Source organism: Mycteria americana, chromosome 10 (assembly GCF_035582795.1).
Source record: "Mycteria americana isolate JAX WOST 10 ecotype Jacksonville Zoo and Gardens chromosome 10, USCA_MyAme_1.0, whole genome shotgun sequence".
In the NCBI taxonomy this organism is placed as follows: Eukaryota; Metazoa; Chordata; class Aves; order Ciconiiformes; family Ciconiidae; genus Mycteria; species Mycteria americana.
Genome location: NC_134374.1, coordinates 506,844 through 534,305, shown reverse-complemented (window position 1 = coordinate 534,305; position 27,462 = coordinate 506,844). Strand labels below are relative to the sequence as shown.

Sequence of the window (27,462 nt, the reverse complement as noted above, 5' to 3'; positions counted from 1 at the left end):
CCCCTCTGGGACACCAGCTGGGGAGCGGGACAGGCTGCCATAGGCACAGCTCTGGGATGTGCTGGATCGAGTGCGATGCTCCGTTCCCGCTGCAGCTGCTGGGAGCTGGGGAGGTGAATCTGTCAGGCAGCTCTGAATTGCTCCAGCTCTGCGCTTCTTGATGGCTCAGCAGAGACACTGGATTTTCAAGGGAAATGTGCCTCTTAACACATAAGCCCAGAGAAGCAGAGGATGCTGTAACCGCTCCATCACTGACACTCATTCTCTCTCCCTCCGTGCCCCCCATCCTCCTCGCCTCCCCCGTTGCCGGCCCCGCGTGCCAGGACATGTTGAAGAAGGAAGCTCTCCTCCTCATTCCCAACGTGCTGAAGGTTTTCCTGGAGAACGGGCAGATCAAATCGTTCACGTTCGATGGCCGAACCACCGTGAAGGTGGGCCCCTCCGCTCCACCCACGGCACCATGATGCTTCTCTCCTCCCGCCTGCCTGATCCATTTTTCCTTGTCTCCTGCTTCCTTGCACAAACACCGCAGCGGCGCTTGGCTGGCTGTGAACTGCCACCGCATGATAGATAGCCCCTCCGCCTCCCCAGGCAACACGCTTTGCAGCTGGCAGGGATGGGGTTTTACTGTCTTTCTCTCACTCCTAACTTTTCTCCTTGCTGTGAGCCTGCCTTCCAGCCAGGATGGGTGCTCCTGCGAGTCCCCTTGCCAGGGGCCAACTCCCTGCAGCCCCCCTCTGAAACACCGCAGTGTTACCTGAGGTGCTGGGGATCTGGCTGCTGGTCATCTCCTGCTGCGAGGTCACTTCACCTAGCAGTGGCTGGGTACCATCCTGCAGCCCCTCTCAGCACTGCAGGGCCTCATCCTGTGCTTGTGCGGCCCCAGGTGCCAGGGAGGAGGGGGGTCTCAGTGGGGTGCCAGCTCCAACTCTGGGAGGGAGCCAGTGCCTCGCACCCAAGCCTGTCTGTGGCGTTTGCAGGACGTGATGGTGACACTGCAGGACCGCCTGTCCCTGAGGCATATTGAGCACTTTGCCCTGGTCCTGGAGTATTCCAGCCCGGAGCAGAGCCACCGGTTCCTGCTGCTCCAGGACAAGCAGCCGCTGGCCCACGTAAGCCACTGGGTGTGGGAGGGTATGGGACGGCTGGGGCACAGGGAGGCTCTTCTCCCACCAGTGTGGGGCTTGGCTGGGGTTGTGCGTGAGGTGGCATAGCCTCTCCTTGCCTCTGATATGATCCTGCAGGCTCGGGGTGCAAAGAGTGGACAAAGAGGGAGATGATCAGGGTTTTACCCATCCCACCCTGACAGCACCGTGGAAATGCTCTGTGCTCCAGCCCGGGCAGCTGCAGACAGCATTCATGAACATCCTTGGCCTGCCTGGGAGAGCCAGGAAACTGGCGCTGCTTGGAACCAGGGATAAAATGTGGATTGTGGAGGAAGCATTAGCCTTGGTGGCATAAAACCCTGCAGTGCCAGACAAAGCTGTCACACCAAGGAAGGCTGGGCTGTTCCCAGGATGAGAGGATCAGGTGGTGCCTGGAGGAGAGAAATCAAATCCCCCCAGGGGAGAGGAGAGGGGGTCTCCTGCCCTGCAGGCAAATATACACGGCTCCTGGGCTCACCGCTCCCCTCTGCTCCTGCCACAGGTTGTGCAGAGGACACACTACCATGGCATGAGATGCCTCTTCCGTGTGAGCTTCTTCCCCAAGGACCCAGTGGAACTGCTGCGCCGGGATCCTGCAGCGTTTGAGTACTTGTACATCCAGGTAGGGGACTCACCCCTAGGAACTGGGAGCTGGTGGCGCTCGTAGCCCATGCATCTGCCCAGGCTGGGCCCTGTGGAGGCATCCTTCAGGTGGCAGGTGCCCTGTCCCCGTGGCTGTCTGAGGACACCTCTCCTCCCTCCTGCAGAGCCGCAATGATGTGATCAGAGAGCGCTTCGGCACAGACCCCAAGCCAGAGATGCTGCTGGGGCTGGCTGCCCTCCACATCTACATCACCGTCTCAGCCACCCGCCCCAGCCAGAAGGTCTCCCTCAAGAACGTGGAGTGAGTCCTCCTCCCTCTACCCACACCACTGTGCAGCCCCCCTCTGTGTCCCCTCCCTGTCCTCCTGCTCACATCCCCTGCATAACTGGGGTGCTCCCAGCAACATTTCAGGGTGCTGAGCATGAGATGCCCTGGGAGCCCCCCTGGAGCTGGCTGGTGGCTCACGGGCTTGGCAGCAGTGACACGCAGCCCCTGGGTCCCACCATGGGGCCATGTAAGACCCCTGCACGCTGACATCCAGCTGCACACAGCAGCCTTGCCAGGGCTGGCGGGGTTATTTGCTGCAAGACCAGGATCATTTCCATGGGAACCCGGGCTGATTTTCTGCCTGGCATCCAAGGCAAAGAGAAGGCACTGTGGCTGCGTAATCTCAGCCTGTCACCAAGTCATGCAGCCCTGGCTCAGCCCTCCTGCGGCTCCCGGTGATCCTCCTGCGGCTCCCGGAATTCATACGGAGTCCATCTGTGCAGGCTGGCCTTGCCCAGTGTGCACGGGGAGGAGGTGGGGAGATGGCACCCCAGGAGGACCCCAAAAGAGGTTTGGGGATTTGCCCTGCATCCCTTAACCTTATACGAAGGTGAGTGGGAGCTGGGCTCGGCTGCAGAGCCTGGCACCACTGCGTTCCCCAGCCCGGTGCTGGTGGCTGTGACACCAACCAGGGGTCCCATCCCCGTGGGAACCCAGGCTGGGGGCTGCCGCTGCTCCGGCTGTGACACCAATGAAGTGCTGGTGCGGCTCCGGCTCCCTCTGATGGCAAGAGGATGCTCTCGGGCAGCATCCCTAGTTTCTGGCCCTCTCTGCCCATCGGCAGGGTGTCTGGCCTGGTGGCTCAGGCAGGCTTCCCTCCCCACAGGAAGGAGTGGGGCCTGGAGCCCTTCCTGCCCCCCTCGCTCCTGCAGCTCATCAGAGAGAAGAGCCTCCGGAAATCCCTCTCGCAGCAGCTCAAAGCCCACCAGAACCAGCCTGGCAGCACCAAGGTGAGCCCAACCCGTGCAGCCACAGCTCAGGGCTGGTGGGGTGGCAGCGTGCCCTCCACCCCAGCCTTCCTGTTGTCCCCAGCTGCTCGGGGACTCCTGTTATTGCTGCTTAAAGTCCCCTTGGATGGGAGATAAATCCCGGGTGACAGCCAGACAGCTGCTCTCTCTCCTAAATCCACTTCTAAGAGCTGATCTGGATTTCGGGGACTGCAGTGAGGATCAGGGGGGTGAGATCAGCCGAGAGCCTGCTCTCAGCTTGACCGAAGCGGCACACATCAGTTAAGCCTGTGTCTATCATTATCTCTGCTTCTGGGCTTGGAAAGCTCTAGAAGAGGCTGCTGAGCCACTGCCTCGGTCCCTGCAGGCATCAGAGCTCCCCAGGGTGGTTATATATCCTCCAGGAGGGTTATACATCTCTGGGGGGGATTATACATCCCCCGGAGGGGGTTATATATCAAGCATCTGGGCTCTTCCCTGTCTGTGCCTCTGCTCTGAGTTACCTCCCAGCATCTGCCCAGGATGGCAGGGAAGCAGAGACCCCTCCACCCCATGTCAGGCCCCCAGGCTCACTGCCAGCACAGCCTATGCCCCGAGCTGCCCGCCAACATGCTGCGCACCCTTGCTTGGGAGTTCCTGAGTTTATGCCAGCCTCTTGCATATCTTCCCCCTTGTGCTGGTGGTGATCCCCCGTATGATGTGTTTTGTCAGGTCTCCACAGCCCAGGCGAAGCTGCAGTACCTGAGGATCCTGAACGAGCTGCCCACCTTTGCTGGGGTCCTCTTCAACACAGTAGGACTGGTACGGTAATTCAGGATGGGCTGGGAGGTGCTTGTCACTGGTCCTGAGTGTGTGCTGGAGGGGAGAGCCAGGGGAGATGTGGCTCCCACAGAAATTACTTCCCTCGGTCTCTTGTTTTGCCCCACTGGGGTCCAAGCCCATCCAGAAAAGACTTCAGAGCCTCTGCTGACAGTAGGTCAGATCTTCAGCTCCACAGGGTCAGGGTTGGCTCTGTTCTTGCCAGCCTTTTGGGCAACAAGATGACCTGCTCAATGAAGTTGGAGTATTTTCAGACACATGCTTATAGCTCAGTCCTGCCCTGGCAGCATCCTGCCATCTCTCTCAGAGGAGGGCCACCCTTGACAAAGGCCACCACGTTCCCTGCTTGTCCACACAGGGAATAGCCCGGCTGGCCTTACTGTCTCCATCAGCAGTGGTCCAGCCCGACCACTGCTTGGCAGCTCTCAGGAAGCTGCCACCGCCACGGCCCACTCCTCCCTCATCTCCATCAGAGGCATCTCCACCCCTCACCCAAGCCACTTCACTTTCTCCATGGCAGGAAGAAAGCCACCAAGCCAAACATGAGAACGGTGGACCCGCTAAGGCTCCCCACTGCCTGGCTCACGTCTCCATCCCTCTCGATCCACCTCCCTTCCAGGGGTCTCCATGTAAGTGCCACCTCTCTGCCATCCTTGCCTTTACTCCCACCCAAGGTCTCAGCGCTTCCCTTGCTTTGCCTCCTGGGTTCCATCTCTTGTAGCCTTTGATCTGCTCTGCTTCCACGACGCCTCAGAGCTCCTCACCTTGCAGCTCAAAGGGCTGCCTGTAGGAAATCGGTGAAGGCAGAACCACATGGTGTCTGGTCAGTGCCGTGGCTGAGCAATTGGAGCCTGCCTCTGATATTGCCTGGGTCTGCAGCGTTGGGCAACTCACCCCTGGTGTGGGTGCCCTGCCTTTTTTTTCATCTCTGACACCAAAGCAATGACTCTGAGCCAGCCTAGGAGTTGAACCACATATAAGTGGTAAAAAGTATTCCCTTATTCTCTTCTGCACTGGTCTGCCCAGCTCCTCTTCACCTCCAGGTCTGGCTTGAAGCATCCTTCCTGGGCAGACCAGAGCAAGAAAGATCTCTATTTTCAGTCAAGGCTTTAGTCTTTCTTCTTTTCTAAAATGCATTCACTCCCTCCTCTGCTTCCTTCTCTCAGAGGCAATGTCAGATCAGGCAGATTTGTAACATGCTCTTACTTTCCTGTAGTGACACCAGCAGACCTGAATATTTCATGTGGACAGTCAGTTCAGTGCTTTATTTTTAAATAGCCTTGGCATCCTGCACACCTTTCCCAGCTCTGCAGAGAGGCTCGGGAATGGGGGTCATGGCACCAGCTTCATCTGCTGCTCTGCAAAAGCCATCCGGGACCCAGCCAAGCTGCTGACATCGAAGCTTGGCTCCACAGAGAGAGCCAGGCACAGCCCATGCAGCCCCAGGGTGCATTTATTCACCCCTCTCTGTCTGTCTCTCTTTCTCCACGTGCTCGTGCTATCAGGATGAGAAGCAGCCAGCCACCACGCTTCTGGTGGGACCCCGGCACGGCATCAGCCATGTCATCGACCTGAAGACCAACCTCACCACGGTGCTGTCGGAGTTCAGCAAGGTCAGCAAGATCCAGCTGTTCAGGGAGAACCAGGGGGTGGCCCGGGTGGAGACGAGCATCCTGGATGCCAAGGTAGGCACAGGTGCCACGGAGGCAGGCACAGAGGGAGAGTGGCTAGTGTGGAGGCTGTGGCTGGGGGTTCGGTGCTCGTCTTTGAGGGGGTTCAGGACACAAGTGCATGTTGGAGCATCTGCTTGGAGATTTCTAGGGACACAAAAGCCCCTTTCACATTGCAGTCACAGGGCACGTGGTCTGCAGCATCTCCCCTGCCTGGTCTGGCTCTTTATGCCACAGAGGCAGGGACTGACGCCGAGGGTGCGCAGTGCAGGCATGGTGGCGTCCTGGCCGTGACCCAAACACCTACCCAACAGTTCGAGCAGGGTCCTTGGGGCAGACGGGGATGACACAGGCCAGGCCGGTAGCAGGGCCCTTTGGAGGCAGGACAGCACCTCGCCTCTGCTCAGGGCTGCTCAGCGGTCCATGGCCATACCTGGGCTGGATGCAGGTACTGGAGGGGACTGCTGGGGTTTTGTGCGTTAGCAGCACTTGTGGAACTCATCAAACCATGCAGGATCATTGAATGAACTGGAAATGATGGGACAGGGGGTGTCAGGCTCAGAGTATGAGAAGAGATCACTGGGTGTCCCTGGACATGGATGTCCCTGGCTCCAGTAAGCCACCCCCCGGGTATCTTGCCAGCCGCCTCCATTATCCTCCCCTTCAGCCCACGGAGCAGTCTTTCCAATCCTCGGCATACATGCCCTCCTGGGCCCTATGCATTATCATCGTGCCATCCCCTGCTAGTTGTTGCGTGGTGCAGTGCTGGTTCTGGTAGTCAATCCCCATGGTCAGGCCCTGCCACCCCTCCTCACCCCTCGCAGTCTCCTGTCTCTCCTGGGTCCCAAACCCTTCAGAAGGTAAAAGCTTTACTGACTTCTTTGGTGTCTGGTCCAGCAGCCACAAGATCCTAAGGAGATCTTCCATTGGCCTTTGCTCAGGTTTTTAATAAGCTAGGACACATCTCCGGCAGACTCACAGGCAGGTAGCCGGGTGCCTGCTCCAGGGCATCCTTGGTTTTATTGCCTCCCCGTGCCCAGCTCTTCCCTGCCCCATGGGGAAGAACAGATCTGAGAAGCAACAATCTGACAGATAAATGCCAAGTTTCATCCTCTCCTCTCCTCCCACCTTGAATTCAACAGGACAGAGTTAGGATCGAGTTTGGGCTAAATTAGATAGGAGCAGTGCTTGGCAGAGGTGGTCTCATGCAATGACATCTGGCACAGTGGAGCTGTGACCGCTGTGGGGCATGGAGATGCTGCTGCACAGCAGATGGTGTATCTACACAAGCCCTCTGTGCCTTTGGCTGTAGGTTAGTTTTGCTGCCCCCACATTCATCCCTTTTCCCCCCAAGGCTGATGAACCTGAGCTGCTTTGCTGGCTACCTCCACGTTTCCTCATCTCCTGCAAGGTCTCTATGCCTCAGCCCTCTCTGCAGCCCTTTCCTTGCACTCCCTATTTCAGCCATAGCCTCGCAGATGTAATCATGGTGGATTTATTTAGGATTCTCCTGCTGCCTCCTCTCCTGGTGGATTTTAGCACTTCCTCCCACCAGGCTCATTAATTCCTCCAAGTCTGTTTTTCTGCTGCCACTGTGCCTGGTCCAGTAGCTCTGCTGAACTGCAGTAACAAGCTGGTAGCCTCTGCCAGAGCCATGCTCATCCTCATCCCTTCTGCTTCAGCTGTCCCCTCCAACAGCCTCATCAGTGAAGCCCTTTATTTGCATTTGCAATTCAGTGGGTATTTGGTCAACTGTAATATCTGTAATATTCCCTCTTCTGCATCCCACTGAGGTCAGTCATTGCTCAGGTGAAGTCCTGGTGTCCTGCTGTACCTATCCCTACCCTTCAAAACCCTCAAACCTCAACCCCTGCAGCCTGGGCAGGTGGAAGCCCTCCCTACCCAGCCCCTTTGGCTGCCAGGGCTGTGCAGGAGCCCACCGGGTCTCCTCCTTACTACTTACAGAGCAGGTATAACCAAGGGATATTGTCTGCACCATGAGTAACCCTTCTGGTTCCTCCTGGTGCCCATGCCCCTTGGATATGTGTGTATAAATCGCAGTATTAATACATTAATAATAGGCTGGTCACGACCCTGTGATTGCTCGTGGCTCACTGCAAGTGCTCAGAGCACGACATGTTCCTGCCGTCACCTAGCTCCATGGCCATCTCGCCGGCTGCGAGTAGTAGTGCGCGGGGAGATGTGCGCGGGGAGATGTGCGGTATTAGGTCTGCTCCACGTGGCACTGCTCAGCCCTGGGAGTGCATCGAGCTCACAGTGGGGTTCATGGGCCCCTCTGGTGCCGCTGTCCCCTCCCTCGCACGGGAGAGGGCAGTCATCGTCCCTGGCGCAGTCCGATGCGCCGCTGAGACTGGCCACAGGAGCGGCAGATGTGCTGGAGGCTGAGGTGATGCTGGCATCCATCTGCTATAAATTAGGTGGCAATTCCCACGTGGCTTCTCCACAGATCCTGCAGTGCCACTCCCCTCAGCCATGCTCTGCAGCAGCAATCAACTCCGTAACACCACCAGCCCTTTCCTGCTGTAGGAGTAGACTTTCTCCCATGTCCCCTCCATCCAGCCTCCCAATTGCTGGAGAAAAGGCAGCTCACATACAACTTCCCGCAAGCACGTACACATGCACGGCGTCTTTATCTCCCTGAGAAATTCCAGGCAGCTGCCTTACAGCCACCGAAAGCCCCTGTGCCTGCCTAGAGCAGAGTGAGCATCCCATTTGTGAATCTCAGCAGGCTCAACAGCACCCTGCCAGTGCAGAGGCTGCTGTTATCTGTCTTTATTTAACCATTATCCAAAGGGCTGGGTTTTAAAGCGAGAATGTCTGCTCCAAAATGAGGCATATGCTAATCCTACGCAGGACAGCAATGGATGAGGCAGGCTAAGAAAAGCAGGCAAAAAGATCATTACCTCGCAGTGCTAATCTGCTTTCTGCAATTATTCTATTGCACTGAACATGTCGCTGGCTAAAGCCCTGGGTTGCAAATAAATCTGTTTCCACCATGAGTCGTAAATCATTAGAGGGTTGTGCTCAAAGTAGTGTCCTGACTGCTCTGGGGACTTGCGCTCAAATCCGTATTACCCCTGGAAGCCTGTCAGAGCCCTGCGGATCGCAGAGCAGGTGGGGGTGTCCCCCTGGGGCCGTTGCACCGTGATGCCTGCCGCTGTGTTGCAGGATGCTGGTGCTGGGGCAGCTCCAGTGAGTTCCCCAGGTAACGGCAGGGACGTGGGCGAGCCAGCCTGAGTTGGTGGGGTGCTGACGGCCCGTCGCAGCTGCTCACTGGGTTACTGTGGAAACGGCAGATGTTCAGTGACAGTTAAGGGATTTGTGCAGAAAGGCCATTTTGAATTTCTAAGCGCCAGGTTTATTGATGTTGTGTAGTTGATCCTAAGGGTTGAATAAAAGGGTCAGGTCACAGAGCAGCCATCAGCCGGGAGGTCTGCACACCCCAACCACACCAGCCAGCATCCTTATCCACTGCTTGCCTGCAACTGCAGCCCAGATGTACCTGCTGGGAAGGAGCTGGCGAAGATTTTCAGGTAACAAGCAGGCTTGAGGAGATTGTAAACCATTTGCATTTAGTTCAGGAGGAAAAGAAACAGTGTTTGTCTTATAAATTATTCACTGGGTAGTTAATTGGTTTGTTTTGGAGCTTTTCCATCCTGGGCTTCAGTTTCTGTTTAAAACAGACCATTTGGGATACAAACCCAGGGCTGGTGCCTCTCCTTTGCTTTCTTTAGCTGTTTGCCACTGCAAGGGTGGCAAGGGGGGAGGGGCAAATGCTGGCAGGACCCCTTGTAGAGGAGCTGCACAACCTCAGGACAGAGGAACAAAAGCCTCCAGGCGTCTGCTACTGGGTCCAAGAAGGATTTTTATTCCCTGCAATGTCCAAGGGAGCTGCTGCGAGGAAAGGAACAGATTTCACCTTGACAGCCACAGAGGGAGTGGGGCAGGTTTGCTTGGAAATGCTGAGAAAGTTCACAGCATGCGGCTGGGGGCAGGATGGTGCTTCCCCAGCTGCGCTGCAGTGGTGCAGGCGTTTTGCAGGATCGTGTGGTCATTCCCACCTGGCAATGTCACCTCTCTGCTGGGGCCATCGCTTCTCCGCTCTTCCTTCTGCACTCCAGACTTGCTGGTGTTTGAGCGTTGATTCTGGAGCTTGTAGATTCGCTGGGGACAAGGTGGTGGCACATGGTGTCTCCTGTGGTCTTTATGCATTAAATGCAGCTTGTCTTGATGGTCTGAGGGCCCTGCAGGCCCGCATCTCCCAGGAACTTCCCCCTCCAGCTGCCTGGCAGTGCTGGGACCAGCATTTGAGAGTGGCCAGTGCTTCTGAGCCAGCTCAGATTTGAGCTTCCAGGCATGCATCTCCCGTCCTCCCCAGCATAGGACTGCAAAGTCCTCTTCTACCTCCCAGCATCCCAGGAAGGGCAGTGTCAGCATCTCCTGCCCAGCATCCAGGCAAGCCCGGCAGCACTGATGGGGTGCAGAGGAGACAGAGGAGCTGCTGCTTGCCATGCTCACCCAAGCTTCCCAGTGCAGGAGGCACGGGGAGAGCTGCTCAGCTCCATGGGCACATCGGAGCCAGCTCCTGACATCCAGCCTGGTGGCTCCACCAGGTCACATCCCTGGCTGTGCGGCTCCACAGCTCCTGCAGAAGCAAAGGTTTTGCTCTTACTCAAATGCCTTTTCAAATGGAGCATTTCTCCTTTCTGATTTACACAGCTACATGCCGCTGGGCTTTTTATTATTAACAGTCTTGACATTGGCAAAAAAGCTGCCGAAGCCCTCTGAATGGGAATGAAAAAGGAACGCTTGGGGGGGTAGTCAGATCGCCTGAGCCTGGACAAGCATCTGCAATTTAACGGAGGAGCTGTCCCAGGCTGTGCCTCGTCCCCATGCCAGGATGCGGGGCAGAAGCCCATGGTGGCTGGCCACTTGCCAAGCACAATTCAATCAAAGGCATTGGGGTAATTGACTTCATGTCTCCCAGCAGGACCTGCAGCCAGCCGGCGCTTTAGACGAGATCAAGGCTCGACAGAAGACAACAAAGGAAAAATTAATTCAGAAAGGTCCCCAGCTGCTGCTGTGCCTGGAATCTGGCTATTGATGTCAGTGTCCCAGGGGCCCCAGCGTGCTTCCAGCCTGCTGTGGAAATAAAAAGCTGATGTGCACAGCCGGGGTGCAGCCTTCTCCTCTCCCCCTGGAAGGAGCCAAGTCCTGCCCACCGGCCGCCCCTCCCTCTCACTGGCGATGGGATGGTGACCCCTCTGCCTCCGAGACTTCCCCACTGGAGGTGGCGGCAGTGGGTGCCAGTGGGCCCACAGCCAGCCCCGAGCCCAGCAGTGCTTCCCCCAGCTGAGCGTGGCAGGGACACATTGCGGGTGCCGAGGCCAGTGCCGTACATCTGTTTGCCAAATTGTAGTCTGAAAATAGTGGAGAGCCCCATCAAACTGACGAAGGCAGGCAAGGCCGGCATTACTCCTGCTCATGCAAGCAATGAACGAAGCCCATTGCATTTCCTCTATATGAAGAGAGAGGCTTTGGAGTGATGATGGACCTAAAGAGCCTTTCTCTTAGCTTAGGGAACCCTAAGCCTTAGTTCCCTAAGCTGAATTCATCTTTATTTGCATTAAGCCATTCTGAAACACTGTCATCTCGTGGCAGAGAGGGAGGGATTGAGATTTCCTTTCGCTCAGTACCTGGGTGGGAAGCGCAGATGCAGTTTCCCCCTCTCGCAGAGCCTTTCTAGCGGGACATAAAGCAAAGCATGTACCAGCATGAGGTGCCAGCCACAGCACTACCCATAGCGCTGCCTGCAGGCACCCAGGATAGGAGCTAGCGAGAAACACAGGAGTCAGCCAGAAACACAGGAGTCAGACAACATGTGGAGAGGATGAGTTTCCAAGCCTGCAAAGCCAAATTTGATTTGTTTATTTAAAAAACAAAACAACAAAAAAAAACCCAAACAAGCAGACCTCAGGTGTCCAGATGGTGCTGCAACCTTGGGAGTCCTGAGAACTTGCTTCAACAAATAGGAAACATGGAGGATGCCAAAAGCGCCAGCAAGCTCTGGTTATTAGAAATCCCACAGGGAAGAGCATGAGCCCTTTGAGTAGCTGCAGGGAGATGAAAGCTGGCCAGGGTGGTAGCTGCAGCATGATGGCAAGATGTAGGCTGGAACTGCACCTTCCCTGGGACACAGCAGCACCATCAAAGTGGAGAGAAAGAGACACCTACAAGTTTGCAGTCCATAGAGGTACCTCTCCATCTGCTGTGACGTTTTGTGGGACCGTGCGGGGAACGAGGAGGGCGTTCACCCAGCAGAGGTGGCGGCTGCTCAAACCCTAAGGAAGGAGACGCTGCTGCAGAAACCTGGAGGTCTGCTGCTAACAAAGGCAGAAGGTTTATTGATCAACATATGGGAAATAATGTTCCTAATCACAAGCAGCCTGGTATTGATAGAACTGAGTTAATAATGCTTAAAGGGAGGGAAGGAAAGGTCAATGTACAAGTGAAAAATTGACTGCTGTCTCGTTAGGCCTGGAGGCCTATATTATTAAATATAAACTTGGCAGTGCACCTCAAGTAAACCAGGGAACATAAATTATGTAAATTCATCTCCCACCTTTCTACTGCACTACATTAAAGGAAGCAGGGTAAGACCCAAAGTACATGATAAAGGGGGGAGATGAAAAGGAAATGCACATAAGCTTAAGGGTTCTAGCATGCGTAGATCAGGTCATAAATTAATTTAAATATGAGGACTGTTAAGATCCTCTAGTATAACCCTGGCCATAAAATTTCCTCCAGACGTTCTTCTATGAAACCTTCACCTTTGTCTGAACAAGATAATATCCTCCAGAAGGATATCGAGGTTTGATTTAAAGGCAGGGCATAATAGAAAAAGCACTATATCCTTAATAAGCTAATGGAAAACCCATCTCTCATATCCAGTATAAATGTATTTTGTTTTACTTTCCAGAGAGACTAGTTGCCAAGCAGGAAACTTTAAGTGAAAAAATGTCCTTTTCTCATTAGGACTAGAAAATCTAGAAAACCAGTATGAGTGAAAGATCAAAACCTCAATAATTTCAGCCTAGTATTATGCATTTAGATGTAGAAAGAGCATTCTCTTTAAAATTTGCTTCTTTTCATGTTGGCATATTACAGGTCAGAGATGAACCTTTACCTGTGCATCCCGCTGGGAATCTGATGTTTGGCATTTTTAGAGCAGTAGGATTATATCAGTAAGTTTGCTTCTGTGTAAAACCAGCTTTCATCCTAAAGGTGCTGCTGCCCTGACAAAAATCAGACAGGCATTTCTGCTCTGGCATCCCAGGGAAGCAGAGCCCTCGGGGTGACCAAGGTATGAGCCCCCACCGCTGTCGCAGGGAGAACATGCCGATGAGGATGAGGAAGAGGATGGGCTGGTTGGCATGAGACACACCATTGGTGTGTGGCGGGAGGATGACCAGAGGCTTATCCTAGTTAATAACTTGTTCCCCATCGGTGATTAACACCATCTCCTGATTAACAGCTGGGAAAGAGGTAAATCGGTGCCAACAGGGCAGGGGGCAGGTCTTAGAGGAACGACACCGGTTTTGCTCCTGCTGCATCCTTCGCTGCCTTCTGGCTGCTCACAGAAGTCTCTCTGCTCTACCGCACCACCGGGTTTAGAAAACTTATGAAGATTCACGCTCTTTCAGGTTGCTGCCTTTTTGACAGGTCTGGTTGAGATTGAGCAGCAAGTTAAAAAAATTGCAGGGGGAACCAGAGATGTTGCATAAGCCCCAGCCCCTTGGGGACCAGGGCAATACTGACCACAGGCACAAGCCCTCACTGCTCCTTGCAGGATGTTTCCAAAGGAAAGGAGGTCAATCCCATTCGCTGCAAGACATGGGTATCACAAGGAAGCCCAAAGCACAGATTACAGTCCTGCGTTGTTGTTACTTACAGCAGCTCCCTGCAAAGCTGTCCTGAATTTACCATCTAAAACCCTTAGCAACATTAATTGGAAATTTTTCATGCAACTGTTCAGAAAGTCACTTTGCTCGGCTCGCCTGTGCCTGGCTGTCTCTGCAAGATCTCATTTGCCTTGCCTGCGTGGAACAGGGTGACCAAGATTGCCGATGTCTAAAAATAACATCTTCGTTAGCTGCCATCACTGACACCTTCTCTTTGTAGCCTGATTTCCAAAGGAAACAAGGCTGCTGTGATCATGTTGCCTCTTTGCCTCTTGACCCCACAAATTACTTTCAGATCTGTTGGCCACTTTCAGGGAGATGTGGCAGCTCAGGGTGAGAGTCTCAAAGGCAGCTGAGCTGCCGCAATTTTGGCAAAATTACCTAGGTGGGTGGAAGAGAGAGATTCAGTCTTGTACCCCACGTGGGAAGGGGTTACAGCCAGACCTCTGTTAGTGAGCAGCAGAGAAGCCACCAAGGCCAGGGGAGACGCACAGCCCAACTGCAGCAGCTTTGCTCACATTCAGTATCTTTTTAAACAGACAATAATCCATCAGCAGGACACAGACATCCTGCAGCGCAGGCTCCCAGGCCACGCGGAGCTCACTGGAGCACTGCTGGCAGCATGAGTGGATGGCTTCAAGCTGCCCCTGAAGCGATTTAGTCCCTAATAACAATATTTGAACACTTAACAATTAGAGAACCCTCACGCCACTTGCTTGCCAGGATGTGAGAGTAATCGTTTCTAAGACCCCTCCTAAGCTGTAATGTAACTCCTTAATCAGTATTAAGATTCCTCTTTTTCAGAGCAGAGTGCTACAATTAACCCCAGCATGCCATGCACCGATTGCTGGAAGCCAGTCTGGAGGCTGGGCTTGCCTGGAGACCTGGCGCGGAGCTCGTGGCATCTTGATGCATTGTATGGGGTTTATTTGTAGGCAAGAAACACCAGTCGGGCTGGTTGTGTCTTAGTCCTGTCTCCCTTCAGGAGGACTGATCCAGGGGCTGTCTTGCCAGCAAGACCCTACAGTCCCATCTCTGGGTGGGTGGGAGCATCCTGAAGCAGACGTATCTGAACAAAGATGGAAATAGGGCTGGGTCTCAGAGGTACTGGTACCCAGCTGGGGTACTGGGACTGCATTGCGGGCTGAACGGCAAGCGCTGACAGGGAGGCAGGGAAGGTCCATGACTCTGTGCCACTCAGCCTTGGTGTCCCCAAGAGCTAGCTGTGAATCTCTGGTGTGTGACTTGCACATGGTGGAAACAACCCCCCCTAGTTTTCCTTTTGAAAGAGAATTCTCAACGTGCCTTGGCCTCTTCACTTAATCTCCCAGTAGTGGATACTCATAAGCCATTGCCTCCCTCTCCTTGGCGTTTGCTTCCTTTCTTGTTGCTAGCACTCAAACCCTCGCTGCTGCATAACGGGGGGGGGGGAAATGCACAAATGTCTCTTTATTCAACAGATGGCTTGAAAAACCGAAGAAGGCTTAGCCCTATGTAGAAGGCACTTGTTTTAAGGATGCTTCATACGGCAGAACTGGAACACATGGTTTCCTTTCATCACTTATGTCAAGACTGGAGCTGGGCTAAGAGGTGTCACCCCCCCTCACCACTGCATGCCTGCCTCCTTTGAGCTATGTGGAGAAACTCTTCTCTCCTTTCTCTCTAGCTTGATACTTTCCCTTTGATCTGTGTCATCTCAGTTTTATTTTCAATGATGCAGGAAGACCCTCATCAAGCGGCAGGGGCAGAGCCTCTCAGCAGAGCACGTTCACTTGTCAGGTTATTTCTCTTCCACATCGGGTTATTTCTTTTCCTTTCTCTTCCTGCACAGCAGCCAAGGAGGGAACTTCTCTACCCTGGCCCTAGGATGAATCAGCCCCTGCCAGGGGCTGGTGTGGTTTGAGGATCACACACAGCTCTGCCCAGGGCTGATGGCTTCACACCAGATTGAGTTATATGGTCCAGAGCATGATGTGCTGTAAGGCCGGGTCTTCCTTTGCCAGAGCTGGCTTGGTGACTTAAAAAGGCAAGTGTTGAGCAGAGCACAGAACTGGCCAGTGGGTACCAGGAACCTCCTGTGGTTGTAAGACAAGGAAACCAAAATAGCTTTCATGCTTTTCACACTGTGTAGGCTTAAGTGGTTTTTCAAATGGGCTTGGTTTGCCCTGGATGTGGTAAACGAGTTCTTCTGAGTCCTGGAGGGCTGTCAGTGTGCAAGAGACCGAGCATGGCAGGATGGGCAGCCTGAGCCACAGCAGTAGCTAAACATCCCCCAGTTGCCTCAGATAAGCCCTGTACCTGGGTACAAAGGTCCTTTAGGTAGGGGTGCTTTGTGCAAGGGGTAGATGAGGGCTAGAGCTGCCATGCAATAACTTTTCTGAAGGCACTGTCAATTTTTTTTCCATCTCATGGGTCTGCCTTGAGCGGTGCTGGGGGCTCAGACCAAACGTAGACCGCTTGACCAAGCTGTGCTGGCACAGGCTGCTCTGCCCAGCCGGGTCCCAGCAGTGCATGGGACCTCAATGGGCAGGTAAGAGTGGATCCCACCCCGACAGCTTCCCCAAGCTAGCTAACCTACTCCTTGGGACAAGCCAGGAATCAGGCAGTCACAGTGTCTGCTGCTAGACTGTGCAATGAGGTTATATGTGGCACACAGATCATGTCTGATTTTTTCTTCTCTTTAAAGCGAAGACCTTTTTAGTGTGTGAATAAATGCTCTCCTAAAAGAGAAGACACCATCTGCTCCTAAACACAAGTTTAATTTTCCAAAGGGTTAGATTTAAATAAGATCACAGGCTCAGAGTGGTGGCTGGGGGAGCCTGTAATGGGGTTTTGCCCCTTCTGCATCTTGCTGGAAGCAGATGTCTTGTTTATGGGAGGGCGACATGGTGCCTGCAATGAAAGAGGGGTTCTGGCAGCTGGAGACTCCACAAACTCCCTGAGCTCCCCAGGGCCTGATGGTTAAACTGGTGCTTGCAGGTAGGCTTAGAGCATTGACATGCAGACAAACGATCAGGAGCCAGTTGCACGGGGCCCTGCCATGCAGAGCCTGTGCCCTGCGGGGCTCCACCTCTTTCATCATCCTTAGGGGAGTCAGCAAGTGGGAATTACAGCTGCAGCAATGTGCTTTCTTGTGCACAGCGATTTGTTGGGCGATCTGGAGCAAGGACGTGCACCTGGCTGTTTTTTCCTCCGTGGGTACTAAAAGTGCCAGCCAGCTCACCAGTTACACCAGTGCAGGCCCTGGCACAACCCCTTTGGAGCACTGGTCCCATGCCAGCTGAGCCACGTGGCCCTCATGCACTTTGCCTCTCTTGCCTTCCAGCCGCTGGTGTTGCTGATGGAGTGGCCTGAAGCCACCAACTTCGCCTGCCTGATCGCAGGCTACTGCCGTCTCCTGGTGGACTCCAAGAAGATGATATTCTCCAGGGCACCCAGCCAGCCACCACCACCTCAGATTATCAAGGCAGGTACGTTTCAGCCTCTGCTATCTGTGCGAGCCCCTTCCCCAGCCTCCCCCTCCTCCTCCTCCTCCTCCCTCTGCCCAGGGCACTGCAGCATTAGAAAGAAGAAGGGTTTCTCTGGCATCTCCCCTCTACTCCCATTCCCCCTGCAGAACCAGCAGATCCCCTTTTAACCAGAAAACAAGGAGCAGGGAGGCAAGTCCTTATTTTGGATAAGCTCTGACTTGTGGTGTCAGCTTGGGCCCTAAACACTCAGGGCAAGTGGTGTTCTGGCAGCTCCTAGAGCAGATCCAGGAGATGCCATTTGAAAACACCTGTAATGCTGCCAGCTAAATGCTGGGTCCTCGCAGAACAGCCTGTGCATTGCCACAGGGACGCAGCACATGCTCCTTGACCAGCATCCCGGCTCCAGAGACCAACGTGAGTGTAGGCACTCAGCCAGGGACTGCACACCTGCTGCCTTTGGACACTGGTGCCTTCATCAGCGGGGGTCTGGGCTGCACGGGCAGCTCTGCAAGCATGGCTGCTCTGCAGGAAAATTTGGTGTCCCAGCTTTTCCGGTGCCCAGCCTGATGCAGGGAGTAGAGGGCTGGTCTGGGCACAGCAGGAGACTAGAACAGCTAAAGGCAGGTTCTGTCCCATCGACCACCAATGCTCTGTTCCTTGAGGATGGATTGCAGGTGTGAGTCACTCTCAAAATGATCAACGATTCTCAAGAGTGATTTCAAACAAGAGCCAACCATGAGCTACATGCTGTTGTCCATGCAGGTGTTCACATCGAATATGTTTTGTATAGGAATATATAAAATACAGGATTAGTGGCTGGAGGTGGGGAAAATACCAACCCAGCTGACTCTGGAAGGTTGCCCCCAGACCTCCCAAGTGACACTGCAGCTCCAGAGAGCTGTGACAAGTCTTCAGTTTAGCTGGCAGACTGTCAAAACTGCCTCCTCAAGATGGGACTAGCTGGGGGAGGTGGGAGGAGTGCCGGGAGCTAGCAGGGTCCTTGGGAAAGGACTCGATGCCTCTGAGGTCTGAGGAAGGCACCCGGACACGGACTTAGCACAGGTGGGAGGACACACTCACAAGAGGCATCAGGAAAGCATCTCCAGGAACCTCAGTGAATCCAGGGAAAGACCTGGCAGGTGATGTTGGTGTAAGTATAAGCGCATGGTTTCCTTTCGTTTCTTCACCTGTGCCTCTTATTGACAGCTGTCACAGTGCTTTCTGCTCTGGGTGCCCTACAGAAACACATTTAGTCACATTTTGCTATGAGCAGAGGGTGTTTCCAGCTTAACTGGCTATCATCAGAGTGGTCCTTCCCTGGGTCATGTCACCCTGAGATGGGCTACAGGGACACATGGGGCACATGGCTGTGGGGAGTCAGAGGAATGCGGTAGGAAGCAGAGAGCATCCCAGAACATCCCCAAGGGCTTGGAGGAAGGCTGGAGGCACCCACAGTTACTGGTCACTCAGGAGATGTCTCAGCATGTGCAAGTGGTGCTTTTCCGCACTCTAGCAACAGTGATAATAGCCAGGATTTTTCCTCGGGGAGATTTGGCTTTGTGGGCATGGTGCAGACCTATGCCAGAAGGGATATTAGATCTTGCCCTTTTCTTGACAGTCTCAAGAAACCAATGTCACTCTGCAGGGGACTGGAGTGAGTGTGAGGGGAAGTCACGGTGTGGGTAGGACAGCAATGGAGCAATGCATCCATGGTCTTCATACCAAAGAGCTAGCCCCTCTCTGGATGGCCTGGTCTATCCTCAGGGGTGCAATGAAAACCTCTCTGACCAGTGGAGTGGAACAGTTTCCCTGCAGACCCAGTACACTCAGCCCAGCCACTCAGGCAACCTTCAGAAGGAGTGAATTTAGTGTGTATTGAGAAAACCAAGTCTGCTCACAGTTCTGGTCTTGCTATGGCTGCAGCTTGAGCTGTCAGGAGCTACGCAGATTGCAGGGAGCAGGGACTGCTGATCATTAGCACATCTCTGCAGGCACGATAAGAAAGCCCCACTGGGGTGAATCAAGTTAGCCCAGGCTTTGACTTCCCAGGCTGCAGGCAGGCTGTGCCAGAATCTTAAATGTAAAATCAAGCCCTTGCCCATGCTTTTTGCCTTGAAGAAGAGCACATCCATCTTCCCTGAGGACCATTAAAACCTCCTGCTGAAGTGCAGACATTTTTAGAAATGCACGCTCTGTCCAGATGCTGTCAGTTAGATCCATCTCTCCGCATTTCCCTGCAGAGCCGTATGCCAGATCCTTGCCCTCCACAGGAAGGGTTGTGCCATGCTGGAGCTGCGCAGGCGATTCACCTCTTGCTGCTCCCAGTCAGCCAAGCAGCTCCATGCCCTTGGTTGCTCTCTCAGCTCTTCATCAGGACCTTCTCCCCCAGAGCATCCAGCAGCTGGATTATGGATTTTAGGGTTTTGGCCCCCTTCAGCAACAGGCCCTGGCTCGGCATAGGCAGCCAGCGAGGCTGTCCAAACGGGGCAGGCTGCTAGCATGACCCATCAGAGGTGTCTGGCTTTGGGAAAGCCTCTGCTTCGGTCCATGCTGCCCCACCACAGCCCAGTGCTGAACGCATGTCCCCAGCTGCGGCAGCCTTGTGTTCACTCACACAGTTGTCATTTCTGAGTACAGTTATGTCCATAAATGAAAGAGATATTGTTTTGATTGAGATTTTAGCATTGCAGGTGACGAACAGTATAATACAAACATGTGTTTAGGGAGACAAATTGTCCAATTTGTTGAGCTAATGAATTTAATTAGGATTTATTTGATTTAATTTATACTTGGTAAGACAGAGCCTGCATCCCCCTGGCAGCCGTTCTCAGCACAGCTGCACGACTCAACCTGTAATGCAGACAGATGCCTCTCCTGAGGGCTGGACCACTGGCCAGAAGTTCAAGCAATATTTCAGCCGCTTGCCTTGCACAAGGGAGCAAGGAGAGGCTGTCGCAAGGAAATGCTTAACAGCAGGAGCAGAGGGCTCTTTCTGAGCTAGCCTGATCCAATAGCTGTCAGACAGACAGAAACAGTGCATGGATCGTGGGCAGCAAGGGACAGTGGACTGGGGGGTGTGTCTGTCACTTAAAGTCAGCCAAGCTACACTGGATGTCTCCCTGAAAGGCAATATTGCACCACATTTAGCAGTCTCCTAAGGAAAACTGCTTGGTCTGGCCAACATTATGCAAAAATGGTGACAATTCCTTCTTGCCATATAACACATGAACTGGCAGACTGAGGCTGAAGGTTCTCGTTTGTGCATGCAGCCAGGCTGCTCCCATTGCCCTCTGAATATGGCTGGTGGCTCGGTGATGTGGCACCCGCATCCTCCTGTCTCAGTGCCTGCTGTGCTGGCCAGCCCTCCTGCTGTGCGGGCCCAGCTCTGCCTCCCAGCAACCTACTGGGATCTTGCTTCCTCTCCCTGCTGCTGTCATGCAGCACAGAAACAAGGCATTTTCCCCTGTAGCTGACATGGAGTCCAGCCCAGAGCAGTAAGAAAGCTGAGACATTTAGGAAACAGACCTGTCAGGAAAGGTCAAAGGAATGTGCTGTGGTTAGTCTAGAAAAGAGACAGGTGGGGAGATGGAGAGGGAGGAATAGGACAATATTTCTGATGTCTAAAGGTTGTTTGTTAAAAGGTTAAAAGGTTAAAGGGGCACCGATCAGTTGTGCTGCTGGTCCATGGTGTCATTGATCTAATTCCTCACAAAAAACAGCTTTAGGATCAATACTTTCTTATCATAAATGGCATAATATTTAACTTCATAAACTTTATATGATTAAACTCTATAGCATGTAATCATTTTGGAGACAATAGACCAAACCACATGAGGAGGAGGGAAGAGCTACAGATGTCATCTTTCTGGATTTCTGTAAGGCCTTTGACATGGTCCCCCGCAACATCCTTCTCTCTAAATTGGAGAGAGAGGGATTTGATGGGTGGACTGTTCAGTGGATAAGGAAGTGACTGGATGGCCACATCCAACAAGTAGTGGTCAACGGCTCAATGTCCAGATGGAGATCAGCAATGACTGGTGTCCCTCAGGGGTCCATATTGGGACCAGTACTGTTTAATATCTTCATCAACAACATAGACAGTGGGATTGAGTGCACCCTCAGCAAATTTGCAGATGACACAAGCTGAGTGGTGTGGTTGACATGCCTGAGGGACAGGATGCCACCCAGAGAGACCTGGACAAGCTTGAGAAGTGGGCCCATGTGAACCTCATGAGGTTCAACAAGGCCAAGTGCAAGCTCCTGCACCTGGGTCAGGGCAACTCCTGATACCAGTACAGGCTGGGGGATGATGTGATCGAGAGCAGCCCTGTGGAGAGGGACTTGGGGGTACTGGTGGATGAAAAGCTGGACATGAGCCAGCAATGTGCGCTCGCAGCCCAGAAAGCCAACCATATCCTGGGCTGCATAAAGAGAAGTGTGGCCAGAAGGTCAAGGGAGGTGATTCTGCCCCTCTGCTCTGGTGAGACCCCACCTGGAGTACTCCATCCAGCTCTGGAGTCCTCAGCACAGGAAAGACATGGACCTGTTGGAGCGAGTCCAGAGGAGGGCCACAAAAATGACTAGAGGGATGGAACACCTCTCCTAGGAGGACAGGCTGCGATAGTTGCAGTTTTTAGCCTGGAGAAGGCTAAAAGGAAAAGAAGAGACCTTATTGCAGCCTTTCAATACTTAAAGGAGGCTTATAAGAAAGATGGGGACAGATTTTTTTAATAGGGCCTGTAATGGTAGGACAAGGGCTAATGGTTTTAAACTAGAAGAGGGTAGATTCAGACTAGATATAAGGAAGAAATTTTCTACAGTGAGGGTGGTGAAACACTGGAACAGGTTGCCCAGAGAGGTGGTAGATGCCCCAAGCCTGGAAACATTCAAGGTCAGGTTGGACAGGGCTCTGAGCAGCCTGATCTAGTTGAAGATGTCCCTGCTTATTGCAGGGGGGTTGGACTAGATGACTTTTAAAGGTCCTTTCCAATCCAAAGCATTCTATGATTCTATGATTCTGTGATCTGCATGTGCAAGACATTTCTTCCTGCACTCATTACTGGCAGATAGGCCCAGCGGGTTGCAGAAGATGGGTTTTCAAAAGACCATCCAGGTGGCCTGGCTATGCTGTAGGGAACACGTGCGTCGCACTGCAGTCTGGCATGCCGAGAACACATGGATGCTTCTCCAGGATGAGCAGGAGCTTCCCCATGCTGTTTTCCCTTCTCCTGGGTGCTGCTGCTAATGTGCCTGTTGTGGTTTTGGTTTAGATTACATCAACGCACACAACCTCCACCGGCCTGCCACGGCGGGGCACACGGGAAAGAAAGAGAGCGGGCTGGTGGGTGGCTCTGCCACCGGCGCCGGAGCAGCCGGGGCTCCAGCCACCAGAGCTTCAGACTCGGAGCTCATCAGCTTTTGCTACCTCCACATGCGAGAGCAGAGAAAGGAAAGAGAGAGCAGGATGGATATCAATGAAAACCTGATTTTTTTTGAGGAAACTCGTCCTAGGACTAAATCCGACCCCACTTCCAAAAGCTCTGGCCAAGGCTACAATGGGGCAGCTAATGAGTACGACCCAGATGGCCTTGACCAAGATAGGCACACAACCAGGGCCAGGGCGCACACCATAGACACCCACCTGCGGAGCGACACCTCACACTTCTACTGTGAGTCCTGCCAAGCCAAAATCAAGAGCCGGCTGGCCTCATGCAAGGGGGGAAAGCCTGGCAGCACCCGGGACAATATGGTGGACTTGATGTCGCTTCCCCCTCCTGGGAGTGATGAGGAAGAAGATGAGACGACGTCCCTGCTCCCTGCCATTGCTGCCCCCCCTCCTGGCTTCCGAGACAACAGCTCAGATGAGGATGACCCCAAGCGCCGGGCGGCTGCCCAGAGCCAGGAGCAGGGCCGGCACCTCTGTGGCATCCTCTACGATGAGATCCCTGTCACGCTGATAGACAACGTGCAACCACGGACGGTCCGAGACCATGCCCAAGAGCTGGACGATGCCCTGGTGTCCACCCTGCAGGCACTGGAAGCCCTGGCTGCTTCAGAGGATTGTCCGCACCCCCCACCACAGCAGACAGCAGGTACTTCAGTGGCTGTGACCTTCTTTTTTCCCTATAGTCTTTTTTTCCTATGGTACATCCTTCCCTTCAGTCTCCTTCTCCCATCCTATATGTGATTGTGGAGCAGCTTCTAGTAAAAACTAAGTTATGGCAACAGGCTCTAGCAGGAGCAGCCAAGCTGCTGCTCAGAAGATTTCTAAGCTGAGGTGGGACTCCTCTCCCTGACAGTGGCTGAAGGAGTCTCTTGGTTATCCCATATCTGCCATGGTCCACATGCCACAATGCTGGGGTGATCCACTAACAAACCAGTACTGTGAGCATGAGTTCCTCCCTACTGTGACCCCACTCAGCTGGTACCTTTGGCCCTCAGTCTTCACAGGTCCCTGCCCAGGTTTTGCAGTGTGTGAGCCCTTCACAGGGCAAACCTGCTGTCACATGGGTGTCTCTGGGACCAGCCTGTTGGCAGCACAGTCCTTTATACCTCTCCCCGCCTTGGTTGCCCTACTCACTATGTCAGAGTAGGTGTTGCCCGATTTTCCTTCTTGCTCCAGTCAAGTCCCTGTAGCTCTGCTATCCCTGACACTGGAAAGCTTCCCAGGACCTTTTCCTGGGCCAAGAGCTCTTGATGAATTGAGCTAGCAAGCCAGCTCAGTGCTGACAAGTGATCTCTCTTAAAAGCATTAACTCTTAGATGCAGGAAACTAAAGTTTCTCCGATAGGATGCTGTGTCCTGCATTCCTGGGACCCTCCTGCCTCATGGAGTTCCCCTCTCCTCCACATAGCAGTGTGGTGTGAGTGTTGTCGTGGGGTTTTCTTTGTGTCCCTCCTCAGGTCTTATTGTCCTGGCTGCCATCACTCCTGAGTCATCCTTGGATTCTGGCCATGAAACCAACTCTTCAGAGCTAACTGATGTCTCAGAGATGGTCTCTGCTATGAAGCAGCATCAGAACGCAGCCTACTTCCTTGCTCAACACATCAACAAAGAAAACCTCCTGGCCAGGAAAGACTTGCCTTTCCGAATCCAGAGCTGTGCTGCCCAGGCTGTTCTCACCTCACCTTACCCCCTCAGCCGCCAGGAGCCGAGCCCTTCATTGAAGCCAGCTTTCTCTCACCAAAGCCCCAACCTTACCAATTGCAAGAGCAAACAGGAGCAGCAGCATGCTGAGCGGAGCTACACCGTGGCTGTCCAGCCAGTGCTGACACCTCAGCTTAATGAGCAGAACAGGGGGGCTCCAGTGCCAGACTCTGAATGCAAAGGCGCAGGGCACACAAAAGCTGCCTTTGAGGTATCTCTGCATGCCACAGCAGCCCCAAGCAGGGCCCAGTCACAGGATCTACAAGAGAAGATGCCCAAAGAGGTCCAGCAGAGCTCCAAGCTCCTCCTGGATCAAAAAAGTGGTGTAACTCCAGCCATCATTTCAGCCGCTCTGCAGCAAGTGGCAAATGCAAAAGGCTCAGCTCCCCAAGTGGTAGCAGCCTCAAAAGAAGACAAGAACATGAATGGTATGAGCAGCTGTGCATCAGCCAGCAGCAAGCCTTTGAAACTTAAAGGAGGTCCACCAACTGCAGAGACATTATGCAACTGTCAGCAGCAGCAGCAACTCCCTCCACAGCAGCACTGTGAAGTTTCTCCAAGTCCTAAAGAAGCTCATGGCAGTAAGGCTGAAGCTTTCCACCTTGCCTCAGCAGGTGATGAAATGATGCCCGGTAAGACTTTTGCCTCTAAAAGCTACCAGCAAAAAGTGAGTAAAGATGCTCCAGGAAAAGCTGGAGAGCCAGGTCAGAAGGCAGGTGGGGAAGCCACAAGCCTCGTCTTTCAGAAACACGCAGCTCCTTCAAACCAAGAACAGAAAATGCAACAGGAAAGTTCAGCCAAAAGCTTAAAAGCTGAGAGTAGCAATCTGCACTCTCCATCACCTGGTAGTGCTTTCAGGAGCACAAGTGAGGAACCCAAAGGGCCAATCCAGCTGGTTCCCAGATCTGAGAGCCTGCAGATCAGCACTGTGCCTTCCAAAAAAGTAGAAAAAGTCCTTGAGGTGACCCAACAAGATGCTGATGTCCCGGCTAAACCCAAAGCTCCAAAAGCTCCCTTCAGGTTGAGGAACCTGTTCTCTGCAACATTTCCGACCCGGCTGAAGAAGGAGACAGACGAGCGGCAGGCCCAGCTGCAGAAGGTGAAGCAGTATGAGCTGGAATTCCTTGAAGAGCTGCTCAAGCCAAAGAGCAAAGGTGACCTCCCACCACAGGAGTATCTGCACCCTCCTGCCCCTGGGCGCTGCAGCTGCCAGCTAAGGAGCAGTCCTGTGCAAAAAGTCCCAGGGATGTCCAGGGAGCAAAGACGCAGCTGCGACTGCAAGCGGATTTGCAGGGGGGTGAGGCCACCCCCTAACCAGTTGGTGATGCCAGAACTGGAGAGGCGAGGGAGGGATAAAGTTACCGAAGACCAGAAGCAGGCAGAAGCCATTAGGTTGACAAGCATGAGCAGCCCTTCCAAAGGCAAGCGGATACGATCCACAAGTTTAGAGTCCAGAGACTACCGGTCAGATCCAGAGAACAGCATGTCCTGTTTGACAACATGCACTTCCCGGGGGGAGTGCATGGGTGCTCCACACTACAGCAAGCTCTTGCGTCGCTACAGTGTCAGTGAAATAGACAAGTCTGATAGGACATCCCTGACCTCTGACATCTACCAGAACATCTATACAACCAAGCAGAAAGGCCCCCAGAAAGAGCCTGAGCCCAGCATCCTTTGTCCTGTTCTGAAGAGCAAAATCCAGGAAGCCTCTGGAGTGGCTGACCCCTCCTATGTCCAGATAGCACAGGAGAAAAAGAACCAGAAGGGTTCAGCAGTGTTCTCTGTCCAGGAGGAGATGTATCCAAGTCCTGCTGAGCTGCGGGATGAAGACATAGAGGATGAGAAGTGCTGCTCCATCCGGTACTGCTTCTACTACAGGAAATGCGATGTTGCAGATGATGGGAGCGACAAGGATGAGCTGTCCTATTCCATCCCCATGCAGATACTCCCGGGAATGAAGCTGGACAATCAGATGGTCCCAGTCATGAGCAGGACTCTTCAGGTCCTAGATGCAACAGCCTGCAGCAGTCCCAATGACAGTCAGACCCAGGAAATAGATTTAAGGACCTCTAGTTTTGAGGGGAGCTTGGCAAAGATCAACACCCTTCGAGGCCATGCCTACAGCTTTCCCAATGGGTTTCTGCAAGTGCAGCTGGACACCAATGAGCTCCTGACTATCCTGAGGCAGTGTGTGGTGAGCCCTGACGTCCGGGACTGCAAACCCTACATCTCCCAGCTGGCTGAGTACAAACAAGAGCTTGCCCTCAAGTTCAAGGAGTTTCGGGCATCCTGCCGCCGTGTGGCAGCCGTCGACAAGAGTCCCACCCACATGCTCTCTGCCATCACGAGCAGCTTCCAGGTGCTAAGCAGCCTCATTGAGACGTTTGTGAGGCTCGTGTATGTTGTGCGCTCAGAGTCCCAGCGCCAAGAGCTGCTGACAAAGGTGGAGGAGGTGGTAAGAAACTACACCTTCCTCCTGAAGGCTGCAGAGGAGTCCACGGCCAGAACGCTGAGCCACCAGCAGGCGGTGGAGCAGCTCGCCCGCCAGTCAGCCACGGTTGCCACTGTCATGAGCACGCTCACACGCTCCCTAAAGACGTTGATCAATAAGTAAGCCAGCCACAAAAACCAACAAGCCAGTGTGTGCCAGGCCATGTGCTAGTGGTTCTGAAATCGCATAGGTCTGGTGAGGATGCGTGTCTACAGGCCCACATCTACTGGGGTTTGTGGTAGCCAAGACGCTCTTTTATCTCTGCAGAATGGATGGTTGTGTTCGTGGTGGTTTTGAAGGGTAAATTCATGCCCGTCGCAAGCTGTGCAACCAGCTCGTCAGGGGTCTCAAGCAGCTGCTCTGCTTGCTCTCCCATGCTGGCTTGTCAGTGATGGTACTTGAGGGGCACAGTCACCCCATTTCCACGCTAGTTTGGTTTCATGTGGTTCTGGGCCTCACTTGTGCAAAGACCTTTGTCATGGTGTGTGGTGGGCCAGTAAGTTAGCAGGAACTGAGCTGGGATCTCCTGGCTTCACTTGGGCAATTTGGAGCCAAACCAGTGTCTTGCCACATAAACAGCTCTTCTGCCTCCAGGGTCTTCCTGCCCCACAAATGCAACATAATTATCAGCAGAAGAGGTCTCTGGGGTGCAAGTCCCTGCTGCTATGCTAGGGCTTGGGAAGTAGTCCTAGCACGGGCAGGATGCCATAATCCTGGGGCAGAGCTAGGTCACCCTAGCAGGCTCTACTCTTACAGCTTAGGCACCAATGCCCTAGTCCTGAGCACAGGTACTGCCCGTGCAAAAGGTGAGGGCTTAATGCATGTGAGTAGGGAGGATCCAGGGAACTACAGGCCTGTCAG

General features: G+C 53.6%; 1 protein-coding gene across 1 annotated transcript; it reads left to right on the top strand.

The window, feature by feature from the left end:
• The first annotated feature begins 323 nt into the window (after positions 1 to 323).
• On the top strand, positions 324 to 26,872 carry FRMPD3 (FERM and PDZ domain containing 3). Its single transcript, XM_075513031.1, has 10 exons — positions 324 to 431; positions 981 to 1,112; positions 1,648 to 1,767; positions 1,913 to 2,049; positions 2,903 to 3,026; positions 3,735 to 3,824; positions 5,348 to 5,527; positions 16,820 to 16,964; positions 22,235 to 23,056; positions 23,867 to 26,872. Exons 1-10 carry the CDS (start codon positions 327 to 329, stop codon positions 26,722 to 26,724), a joined length of 4,713 nt encoding a protein of 1,570 aa, XP_075369146.1. The 5' UTR covers positions 324 to 326; the 3' UTR covers positions 26,725 to 26,872.
• The last annotated feature ends 590 nt before the right edge of the window (positions 26,873 to 27,462 follow it).

Bases quoted from the DNA above. Each gene is read 5' to 3' on its own strand.
- FRMPD3 (XM_075513031.1), top strand. From the start codon at position 327: ATGTTGAAGAAGGAAGCTCTCCTCCTCATTCCCAACGTGCTGAAGGTT. The intron at 432-980 runs GTGGGCCCCTCC...TGGCGTTTGCAG, and splicing joins ATGGCCGAACCACCGTGAAG to GACGTGATGGTGACACTGCA. The intron at 1,768-1,912 runs GTAGGGGACTCA...TCCCTCCTGCAG, and splicing joins TTGAGTACTTGTACATCCAG to AGCCGCAATGATGTGATCAG.